The sequence below is a fragment of the Cibotium barometz genome, chromosome 2 (assembly GCF_041138505.1).
Source record: "Cibotium barometz isolate CiBa-2024 chromosome 2, ASM4113850v1, whole genome shotgun sequence".
Lineage (NCBI taxonomy): Eukaryota > Viridiplantae > Streptophyta > Polypodiopsida > Cyatheales > Cibotiaceae > Cibotium > Cibotium barometz.
The window spans coordinates 21854710-21866142 of record NC_141047.1 but is presented as its reverse complement, the minus strand read 5'-3'; the positions used below and the strand labels follow the sequence as shown (position 1 = coordinate 21866142).

General features: G+C 44.8%; 1 protein-coding gene across 3 annotated transcripts; it reads left to right on the top strand.

Moving 5' to 3' along the window:
- The first annotated feature begins 277 nt into the window (after positions 1-277).
- On the top strand, positions 278-6673 carry LOC147640810 (calcium-dependent protein kinase 13-like). 3 transcript variants are annotated; one of them, XM_086815466.1, is made up of 10 exons: positions 322-515; positions 597-692; positions 864-1400; positions 1581-1704; positions 1794-1937; positions 2039-2191; positions 2448-2563; positions 2647-2814; positions 5668-5898; positions 6134-6673. In XM_086815466.1, exons 3-10 carry the CDS (start codon positions 906-908, stop codon positions 6293-6295), a joined length of 1593 nt encoding a protein of 530 aa, XP_086671592.1. In that variant the 5' UTR covers positions 322-515; positions 597-692; positions 864-905; the 3' UTR covers positions 6296-6673. The 3 variants fall into 3 exon arrangements, with proteins under 3 accessions (XP_086671608.1, XP_086671592.1, XP_086671601.1); XM_086815475.1 differs by having other exon boundaries at positions 384-515; positions 597-675; XM_086815482.1 differs by lacking the exon at positions 597-692 and having other exon boundaries at positions 278-515.
- The last annotated feature ends 4760 nt before the right edge of the window (positions 6674-11433 follow it).

Here is an 11433-nt window from a genome sequence, read left to right as displayed (position 1 = left end):
TAACGATGAAAGCGTTTCTCTGCTCGAGTCTTAGAGATGAGCGTCTCTTGACCCTGGCTCGAAAAAAAAAACAAAAGAAGATAATATAGAGATAGAGAGAAGAGATGTGGAAATGGGAGGAATTTGACATTGGCCCGTGGAAAAACCTGTAACTACCGGTGGACCGTGGAAAATGGTAAGGTGGGGGCGACCGAGCAAGCCGGTGCCAGGGGCTTTGGGACCGGGGCAGCCAGTCGACATTTTGACTCTTATTCAAAACTTCTGTCGTATTCTTCACAGGTTGTAGAGAGGCTCATATACTGTCAGATACATAGAAGCTCAGATGGAAATCTCCGCCATAGCCACGGGAGCTCGAAGATTTGCACATTTCTCTTCTCGAGCTTGAAGATCTAACGAAAGATGAGGACCTTCTGACTCCCCCCCCTCATCACCTACTGCTTTGCAGAGTTCTTGATATCATGCATAGGTAGGCCCCTGCAACGTTCTCCATAGCCGAGATCTGCTTCATCGCAGAGGTATTAAAACTTCTTCCGACCATCTTTACCCTAGTTTTGTGGACGGCGCATCACACTGTTCTTCTTTTTTTGGGTTAGCAGAAGAGAAGGTTGTAACAGACAGTTACACAGCTCGCAGGTCTGGTTTCAAGCAGCAAGGGATTTACAGCTTTTCTTTCAGGTTTAGCGCAAGAGAGGGTAGTTTTTTCTGACGACAAGTGTTCTGTAGCTCTGCTTTGAGCAAAATCATTATAGCCTGCTTTGATCGTCTGCATCAAGGATCGTTTGAAGCCCTTCTTTTAGGCTAACTGCTTCCAGGTCATTTACAGATTCGCTTTAATGTTTCGACTATTGTATTCTCACATGCAGTTGTAGGGCCCTTTGGGGCAGTGTGGATGCAAATACGGCAACATGGGAAACTGCTGTGGTTCCTTCAAGAAAGAGCCCCGGCCAAACCCATATTCTGCTGATGTTTATCATTCGGTTGGAGTTCTTACGGATAGCGTGCTGAAGAACCTTCCGGGTGGGGTTTCAGTCAGAGAGGGGGAAGACATCACAGAGAAATTTATCCTAGGCAAAGAGCTAGGCCGAGGAGAATTCGGCATCACATACCTTTGCACCGACAGGGAATCGCAGGATGTGCTGGCTTGCAAGTCTATTTCCAAACGCAAGCTGAGGACTGCTGTGGACATTGAAGATGTCAGAAGAGAGGTGGTCATTATGCACCATTTGCCTCCGCATCCACATGTTGTTGGCCTCAAGGGTGTTTATGAAGATGACAATGCGGTGCATCTGGTGATGGAGCTTTGTGAAGGAGGTGAGCTTTTCGATCGCATTGTTGCTCGTGGACATTACCACGAACGAGCAGCTGCAAATGTAACACGCACCATTGTTGAAGTCGTGCAGGTACCAACCAGTTAACATGGAATCTAGCAATGTTTATTGGGTTTCTTACTACTGATGAGACAACAAAAATTCTTATCCAGGAGTTAACATTGGAGTCTAACAAGTAGTTGTTTTGTAAAGTTGCACTAGTTAAAGCAGTGTCTCTGGCATTGAAAAGCATTTTCCTGAGTTGTTATGCAGGCTTGCCACAAAAATGGGGTGATGCACAGAGATCTGAAACCAGAGAATTTTTTGTTTGCAAACAAACGGGAGAATTCTCCTCTGAAGGCAATTGATTTTGGCCTCTCAATATTCTTCAAGCCTGGTACTTCCTTTGTAACAGCCCTGATTAAATCATGCTTCAAGGTATGAGTCAGTGCACGAAGAGTTTGCTTCTTTTATGGCCTCGTGCAGGGGAGAGGTTTTCTGAGATCGTAGGGAGTCCCTATTACATGGCCCCAGAGGTCCTGAAGCGAAACTATGGACCAGAAGTAGACGTATGGAGTGCAGGCGTGATTTTGTACATTTTGTTGTGTGGGGCACCTCCTTTTGGGGCAGGTGACTGCTCCTTGAGTCACTGACTACTTTATACGTTTCATAGGTGCCGTATTGTCTCTTTTTGGTCAGTTTTTGAATGTGTGCATTTTCCTTATTTGCAGAGACGGAGCAGGGGGTTGCACAGGCTATTCTTCGTGGTGTCATAGATTTCAAAAGGGATCCATGGCCACGGGTGTCTGATAAGGCAAAGTCACTTGTTAGGCAAATGCTGGAACCTGATCCAAGTTGCAGGCTCACAGCCCAGCAAGTTCTTGGTATTGCACCCTTAAAGCTCAAACCTAGTTGAATTTGAAAATTTAGTGTTACTGAAATAACAGTTTAGAGGCTTAGGCTGGTTACACAGATGTTCCCATCCATTAGCGGGGCGCATCCAAGATGCCCGCATTTAGGGATGGATGGGCAGTCTTGCCTGTGAGAGACAGGCGGGCGATTTCTGTAATTTGATCTCCACACCAGCACAGAAGCTTTCAAAGCTGATTCCATGAACCATTACACTTTAAATTGTTGCAGACCATCCATGGTTGCATAGTGCTAAGCAGGCTCCTGATGTTCCCCTTGGTAATGCTGTGCGCTCAAGACTGAAGCAGTTTTCAGCAATGAATAAGCTGAAGAAAAAGGCTTTACGGGTATGGTTGTTTGTTGTGGGTTTTGTAATCTGATTTCACATATATTGAGAAGCTTTTTTTTGAGAAGTTTTTGGGGTCTGCAGGTCATTGCAGAACTTTTATCTGGTGATGAAGTTGATGGGCTTAAGGACATGTTTAACATGATGGACATTAATAAAACTGGGGTGATAAGTTTTGAAGAGTTCAAGGCAGGCCTTCACAAGCTCGGCCCTCAGCTGGCTGAAAATGAAATCCAGCAATTGATGGAAGCTGTAAGTGTGCTTTTTTGGCTTCTTAACTGTACTTCTTTTAGCACATTTACATTATACAGTTGTCATGCAATAAGCATTCAGGGTAATCAATCAACCAGGCGGCTCCAGGCCTAGTTTTGTGTCCTGTGTTTTGGAAGAGCCTGTCAAGCTGAGGTAGTTTTTGATTTACCATCTGTGGTTTGTATGGAAGTGGCAGTCAATGGCAGAGATTGCCTTGCCAATACCCAATACAAAATGGCATTACATGAGCACTTTTAGGATAATTTTAACTTCCATTTGGCACTTTCTGCATCATTGGTGCGAGCTTGAATATCATAAAACAACAGTACATGAAATGGCTAGAATGAAAGTCTAAAAAGATATCATCTTATGTATTGTGGTAGCAGGGGTCTCACAGAACTTTCCAGACTGGGAATTGATCTGAATTTTCTTGACTTGGATAAGACATATCTTCATGCATGAACCTGTACCTACTCTTGGGCACTGATGATGTGAGTGGGGACATCATAGCAGGGAGTCTATGTTGTGCATGATGAAGTTGATGGTTTGAAGCTTTGTGAGTCACTGAGTAGACTTCTACGTAGTTAAGTTTGGGAAATAACCTAAACTTGCCGTGGTTTAACGCTCTGCTGTGTTAGCAGATATGCAGCTTTCTTTTGAAGTCTTTGTCCAGATTGGTGGTATGTTTGCCCAACCAGCTACCTTGTGGTGTGCGCATGTGAGTGTGTTTTCTCTTGAGTGATTGCCTGAGAAAGCAACAGAGGTGAAAGGTAAAGACAACGCAAAGATAAAGTGGAGTCTTCTGAGCAGGCAAACTACACAGACAACTATGCTTTTTAACATTTGTTGTCGCATCTCTTTGGTTGTATCTCTTGTGGTATACTTCCTTTGTGGAATATGAGCTCTTGCATTGCATGTAGTGAGTGTTGTTTATGATTCCAAGCTTATGTTACTCTCGGTGATTAAGTAGTAGTGTAAGATCAAACCAACTATGCTTGAGAAAGCTTTTATAATGCTTGGTCTCATTAGGTGGCTAATCAAGTTTTGTTGGTAATAAGATTGGTTCTATCACTTTTAGCTTTGTGCTTTCCTTGTTGATTAAGTTTGGTTTGCTTTAAGCTTTGTGCCAAGCTACCAAGCTCCAATAATACACAGTTAGAAAACTTGGTGACATCATCTTTATGGAACCAAAGTTTTTTGTGCTGATTGACCACAAGTCGATTAAGTACATTTGTGATAGACCTGCGTCGAGGGGAGGAAGGTATGATGGTGAAGTATTGAAAAGGGAGCTTGAACTGAGTGGTGGATGGCTTGGTTAGAATAAGGGAGGTGAACTCTTTGAGCTTCACCAAGATTAGGACTAACCTTTATGACTATGTGAGGGCTACGCCAGATTGATAATCATTTTGGTTGGTATTGGCAGCAACTCCAAGCAAGGAGCTCCATAGATTTAGATTGAGACTTAGGAGTCATGCCATTTGTGAGTGTGGCAGGTGGTCAGTTCCTAATCCGGAATGGATTGTTGATTCCGGAATGTGAAGGTTTGTGTACTGGATAATGTTGAGATTAGGAAAAGAATCTTGTATGAACGTCCTAACGCTCCTACAATGAGTCATCAACGGGCACAATTGACCTATGATTTGGTAAAACGAACGTTTTACTGGCCTTAGATGAAGGCGTATATTGAGGACTATGTGGTGAAGTGTCGTCGATGTCAAGTGAATAAGGTTGAACGCCTAAGGGTTGGAGGTATGTTACATTCTCTAGGGATCCCAAGAGGTAAATGGGAGAGTTTCCATGGACGTCGTTGTAGGGTTGCCATGGATCGGCAGAGGGCATGATGCTATTTGGGTGGTGGTAGACAGATCGACAAAGATGACACAATTTTTACCTACAAAAGTGAGAAAGGCAACTGAATTGGCACAACAGTTTGTTGAGCAGCTTTTCTTGAAGTTTTCTGGACACTTCTGGCAGCTAGTTTTCCAGAGATTGGAAACTATGCTGAGTGTGAGTTCCTCTGGTCATCCTCAGTTTGATGGGCAAACACAGAGGGTCAATTAGGTTTTGGAGGATATGCTTCGTGCATACATCTCCAAGAGACCATCTGATTGGGAAAAGTACATGCTGATGGTCAAGTTTGCCTATCGTAATGCTAATCATACCGACCTACATCTCCAATAACGATAGGACTTAAGGGTATTCAGATATGTGGCTAGAGATTTCTTAGCAAATATGAGGAAAATGCTAGTCAATGCAAGAGAGGCTATCAGGATGTTTATAGTTTTTTAGCTATTTATGGTGTATTGATAGAGGGTGTGGGTTATTATGAGACAGTTGTGTAGATGCACCGATGAAGGTCTGGCTTGGACAAGGAGAGCAGACACGCCCACGCTGTGCACATGGCGAGTACATAGGTTGGTGTGTCGAAGGTCTTCGGGCAGGCTTCGGTTGTAGGGGACACCGGAGTTAGACATGGGCTTGCGGGATTAGCGTTGGCTCCGAGGAGATTGGTGGACGCCGGTCGTGGTGGGTAGGTGAGTTAGCCTGCTACCCCATGATTTGATTTTGTACTAACCTTTGTTTTAGCTGTGATTAAGGTAGATCTTGTGGAAGGCTTTATAGATAGATCACCTTGAGAGGGAGAGTAGGGTTTTATCCTATGTGTGTGTATGGTTGTTGGGAAACCAAATGATCTTAAGTATCCCCCAGAATCTGATTTTCGCTCAGCACCTGAAGTGTGATGGATAAGAGGCAATTCATAGCACCAGTAGGTAATGCCCTTCGGTAGTCTGGTTTGAGCAGTTATTTTCACAAGCAGATTACTGACATTATTTGTTGTCTTGTATCTCACAGGCAGACGTTGGTAAGGATGGTAATCTTGATTATGGTAAGTTTGCTGCCTTGACTGTGCACCTTCAAAGGATGGACAACGATGAGCATTTGCACAAGGCTTTCTCTCGTTTTGATCTAGATGAGAATGGATTTATTGATTTTGATGAGCTGAAGCAAGCCTTAAGTGATGAGTTGGCCCCGGAAGACACTGAACTCATCAATGACATAATGAATGAAGTGGATACTGATAAGGTGGGTCAGTCAGTTCTCACACATTTTTTCTTGTGTGCGTGCTTGTAATTATTTTCTGGGGGGAGAGGAGGGTTGTGTGTGTGGAAAAATTGGTGGTTGATCTTGGCCATGATTGGTGCCCTCCATATAAAAAATAATGTGAGGGAGGGTACTGAAATAACATGCCATTACGTTTAATTACTCAATCAATATAATGCATTGGTTTGCTGCTGCTGCTGGTGGTTTATTGTTGCAGGATGGCCAAATCAGTTATGAAGAGTTTGCTAGCATGATGCGCACAGGCACAGACTGGAGAAAGGCTTCTCGTCATTATTCACGAGGAAGGTTTGCTAGTCTGAGTATCAAGCTAATGAAGAATGGATCTCTTCAAATGCAAGATAATAATGAGAAAAAATGACTTGAAGGGGAGCTAGAGGATTTAGTCTGCTGGTAAATCTGGACCACGATGGGCAGGTCTGGCAATGGCTCAAGCCTACTGTGATGAGTCTTGGGATGAGTGCTTGTTTAAGGCAACCAAATTTTTCTTTGAACAGCCCCTTTGTTCACACGGGATGGATGTGGATGACTGCATCATTGAGACATCGGGGACAAGTGCTACTCGAAACATATGTCTGAATGTACTGTGTAGCAACATCTGTAATTATATACTGAGTTTGCCATTGTCCTTGAAGCAACTGGACATTTGTAAATCATGATTTTTGATGCTAGTTTCAGGGGTTGAGCTAGAAATCAAACTTGGCTGATTTGTTTTAAGGAGGCTTTTTGCCACTTGCCACTTCTATAACTGTAACTGTTCTATTTTTTGAGCTTACAATCTGGCTAAGGTTTTATAGCTATATTACTGTTCTGCAAAACATGTGTAATAGCTCGTGGAGGGGGGGGTGGGGAGATGTCATCAGCAACAATCTGTTCATGAACAAAGTGCCTCTAGATGACCATGGGTTCCTCCAGTGGAAGCCCAATCCTGCAATGCAACCTTTGTAACCTCACCACCTCACGAGCAGCATCACAAGCAGCCCGGTACTCTACCTCTGTCATCGACAAGGCAAAAGATGACTGCCTCTTATTGCTCCAAAAAACTGCTCCTGGGCCGGAAGTAGATCTCCTCATGTCCGGATCTCCTCCCCAAACTGAGTCACTCCAACCGTGGAGTCCCTCCCAAAGAGTCATTTGCAACCATGAGCTCAACTGCCTCATCAGGAAGCTCCTGTCCAATCTGGCGTCCATCAACCAGATCAATGAACCATTCTCCTTCTGAGTCAAAGAGGCATCACACTCCTCACAAGGATCAACACCTGTTACGGTGCAAAACCAAGTCCTGGAAACCTGCTGAAGACCATGCAAGGCCTTTTGAAACCTGTCAACCATCCCCTCTGAATCCGGAACCACAAAGCCTGGAGTATGCACCTCCTTCTGCAAGTAATCAACTGCCACTTGCTTGGCTTTCCGAAAGGTCCCCGTGGAAAGAACATCCTCATCTATAGGAGGTTCTTTGTCTCGAATACTACGAGACATCAGAGCATAAGTTACTTGTTCAGTTTCCTCTGTGACTGACGAACACAAGAACTACCAACATCAGTACTGGAGAGTTCCTGCCAACTGCTGCCATCTACTGGCAAGCTATCCACCGTCTGGTCCCGGAAAGCCCGCACCTGCAGCGTATCCACACTTAAGTGGCCATTACCAAACTGCCACTCATCACAAACTTGAGGACCTGGGAGAGAGAGTGCTGAAAGCTTGTAAACTCCATTCTCCACTCCGCCTTCCCAAACTACTTGGCCTGTTGCTTTGTCCTGGAGAGCAACAAAGTGCTCATCAAACTGCACCCATACGCCAATCTTGCAAACCTGATGCACTGACAACAGATGAAAACCAAGTGACGGAACACACAACACTTGGAAGGAATGCTTTCCCCCTTTGCCATCGGGAACTATCTCCATCCTGCTCTCACTGTGAACTAGGATAGTGGATGTATCCCCAGTAAGAATGTGACCAGAAAGCCTGCAAAGATCCTGTAAACCGGAACGGGAAGGAGTCATGTGCCTGGAAGCACCACTATCTAGAATCCACTCTCGAGTATCCGTTGCGGAGAGTCCTCCAATCTCCTCCCTGCCTGAAGAAAATGAAACATGGGTGTCCATCACCTCCAGGTGCACAAAAGCCGGAGTCTTCATGATTGTTGCTGAGGAATCTTCACCCTTCTCAGTCTTCCGCTTGGGACACTGCCTCCAATAGTGGCCTTTCTCGCCACAATCATTACAGGTCCTCTCTACCTTTAGTTTCTCGCGGTCAGTAACGGACTTCTTCTCAGAAGACTTCTCCGACGAAGCCTTTCCTTTGCCCATGTTACGGCCTTTCGACCGTTGGCTAGTTAAGGCCTCTAAACCTCCACCCTGAGGAGGGTTCGTGAATCGTTCCTCCTGGTCCAAGACCATGGGCACAAGCTCCTCCCACGTGATGGTGCTGAGCCTGCCACTGGTAATCAAAGACGAGTAAAATGTTGAGTACTGAGAGGGCAAGTGTGACAGCAACGTTATGGCCATGTCCTTTGACGATATCTTCTTCCCAGCTTGAAGAACTTCCTGCTGAAGAGCCTACAGCTTGTTAATATGCTCCCGCATCGTCAGCGACTTTGCAGGGCTCATAACCCGCATCTGTACTTCCAAGGAAATCCTCTTCATGGGCGATATCCTGTTGTAAAGAGAAGCCAAATGCTGCCATATATCTCTGGCCAGCGTCATATGCTTTACATGATTGATTACCTGGGGTGTGCAGTTGAGAAAGATAAATGAACGGACCCTGGCGTTGACACGATCCCACATCTGTGCCTGTGCCTGTGCCTGTGCCTCCCGGTCCTTTCGGATCGACGGTAACTCCCCTTTCTCTACTTCCGGCCGTGGAACCCCAACAACGACGAAATCAGCGAGGTCGTAAGACTCCAGAACAAATTCCATCATAACCTTCCATATGCCGTAGTTGCTCCCGTCCAACTGACGGTCCACCGGGAACATGGGGAGTGTCGGGATCTTCACATGCCTCGGCCATCTCAAACAGATCTGCCATTGCGGGGATGTACTCTGAAAAGGGTGGGTGGCTGGGTGGGTGGGAACAAAGAACTAACACTTGCAAGTTGCTGTCCAGCAAATCAGCCCGCCGTCCTCTTGCTTCTCTTCCCGAACAGTCCCGAACAGTCCACCAATCAGCAACACAACAGTCCCCCTCTTGCTCACACAAATCCCAAGAACTATCTAGAGCCTAGGCTTTGATACCATGTTAGAATGCGCAGCAGAGATGATGACCAGATCTGGAAACACAAGAGCAAAATGCAATGCAGTAAAAAATAACAGCACAAGAGAGAGAGAGTGGTAGAGGCGTGTAACTCTGCTCTATATACACAAGAAGATCTCGAGAATGATACAAAACTAGCAAGGGGTTGTGGGGCCATTTTATATGGCCCCAATGATGCAGTCAGCCTGTAGAAAGGCAGCCGACAGGACAAAAAGCTCCACGACTTGCTGATGTGTACAGTCGGCCAGTAGCAAGCATCTGTGAAGTCCACAACTCATGCAAATCAGTCGGCCAGCTCCAGTATGTACACTCATGCAGTTGGCCAACAACAGGGTCCTCCTGCCACCACAGGGCAACCACCCAAGCCAAGAAAAATAGGGAAAAAATGGGGGAAAATTACAGAGTGGGGAAAAATGAGAAAACACCTAATAAGGGCGGGCACACCCACAACAAAGGCCCTGGTGTATATGTATAGATAGGAGATGACTTCTAAGAGGGGGGGGGGGGGGGGAAGGGCTGTGAGCTTCTAATAGACATGGATTTGGACAGGGTAAGCTGGATCATACTAGGTGTGTAGTAGGTGTTGGTTCTAGGTGGAAAGTAAAAATAAGCCAGTTGAATTTGTATAGAATATGGATCACAAATTCTGTACAGTGTTGGCACATAACTGGGGCTAAAAAAATGTGCTAGTAAATTGTATACGTGGGGACTCTTGCCTAATTTGTTTAGCCGTCAGAATCGTTAATGATTAAGCGTAGCGGAACCTGTAGTAGAGGTATGTGTTGTGGACAAGGTCTCCATATTTAACATGCCAAGGGTGGAAGGAAAATATCATCAAATGGACTACAAGATGTTCATGGTTTGGGAGAAAGCACTGATTTGTCCATGGTCCGCAGAGGTTCTGAATATCTCAACTACTTTAAAAGTGAAATGGCAAGGAGGGTGAGGTACGAAGTAATTTCGACCATCACACCAAAGCACCAAAGCAAATGGTGTGCTCAGTTATTTGGAAAACACTATTTTCAAACTTGCCATCCCTTGGGTCATGTCTTACATCAAAGAACCAAAGAGATTTTGTAGAAGACAAAGAACAGGTGTTCATCTCTTGGGTCATGTCTTGTTCAAAGAACAAAGATGTGGTAAAAAAGAAAAAGAACAGGTGTAGGAAGAGGTAAGCTTGGAAAGCAATGTTCCTTTACTGCCCATATAAATAGAAGGGCCTTTCTAGTAGATGCATTGTGTAGCTAAAATCATGGTGGAAGCCAAAGACGTCAAACAACCTTACACCTGCTAAGTTAAGGAAAGCCAATCTGTTATGCATTTTGGTTGTCCGTTGCCACAAGTGACTCCTGCATTAAAAGAATTTTTATATATTTGCTGCTACATGTCAGTGTTGTGTATATCATTGGTACACTTGCAAACTGCAGTGTTGATGTGTATCTGGAGACCCTTCGGGAATTCAACACGAAATCAGAAAGGCATGGTATTAAGCTGGCTAGCTACGGATTCCCCTAAACTCGATGAGGTTGTTTTATGCAAACCTTAGGTATGATGCGCTTGTCTAGAAATTTGTTGGGGGAAACAAGGGTCAACCTGCACTACAGTTGTAAAGGTAAATCCACGTCCCTCCCCAAACAGGTAGTCATAAACTACACAAAGGAGTTTAGAATGCGAAGGTATGGTTAAGTTGATGCACGCTTCGATTACCAGTTGTTGGTGTTCCTCGAACTTGATGCCAACATGTATCTGAATCTAGGTAAGAATCAAGTTCCGAAGAGCAAGGTCATGATGATGAGAAAAAAATAACCGAAGACCTAGGCTAGGAATGCCAAATATGTTCAAGTCAAGAGCTTATCTTAGCCTTGCTGAAGCATATGTCATTAGGTCTTGCCTTAAAGTTGCAAATGCAACTTCCCATTGTGGGTGAACTAGCTCATCTCGTCGCATCCTCATTCGGTTGTCACACTGTAATTCTCCTTTCCCAAAGGGGTGAAGGGATAGCTCTCAATGCTAGATGGAGGTAAGAAGAGGTGGTCCTTCACAATTGTTCTTTCTCTCAAATAGATGTCAAAAGAAGAAGCTAATGGCAGAGGGAATTCAACGCAGGGTTAATATGGTATTGTTTTGGTGAGCCTTAACTTATATATCTTTACTCCTTTATTATCTTGCATAGGACTTAAGAGTGTACTGAATGCAAGATGGTTAAACAGAAAGCAAGGTACTAAATGGTAGCCATGGAGATGTCCA

What these genes read in the sequence shown, in the direction of transcription:
- LOC147640810 (XM_086815482.1), top strand. Translation starts at nt 906, where the DNA reads ATGGGAAACTGCTGTGGTTCCTTCAAGAAAGAGCCCCGGCCAAACCCA. An exon ending in GGCACCTCCTTTTGGGGCAG is followed by an intron (nt 1,938 to 2,038) that starts GTGACTGCTCCT and finishes CCTTATTTGCAG; the next exon opens with AGACGGAGCAGGGGGTTGCA. An exon ending in TGAAGAAAAAGGCTTTACGG is followed by an intron (nt 2,564 to 2,646) that starts GTATGGTTGTTT and finishes TGGGGTCTGCAG; the next exon opens with GTCATTGCAGAACTTTTATC.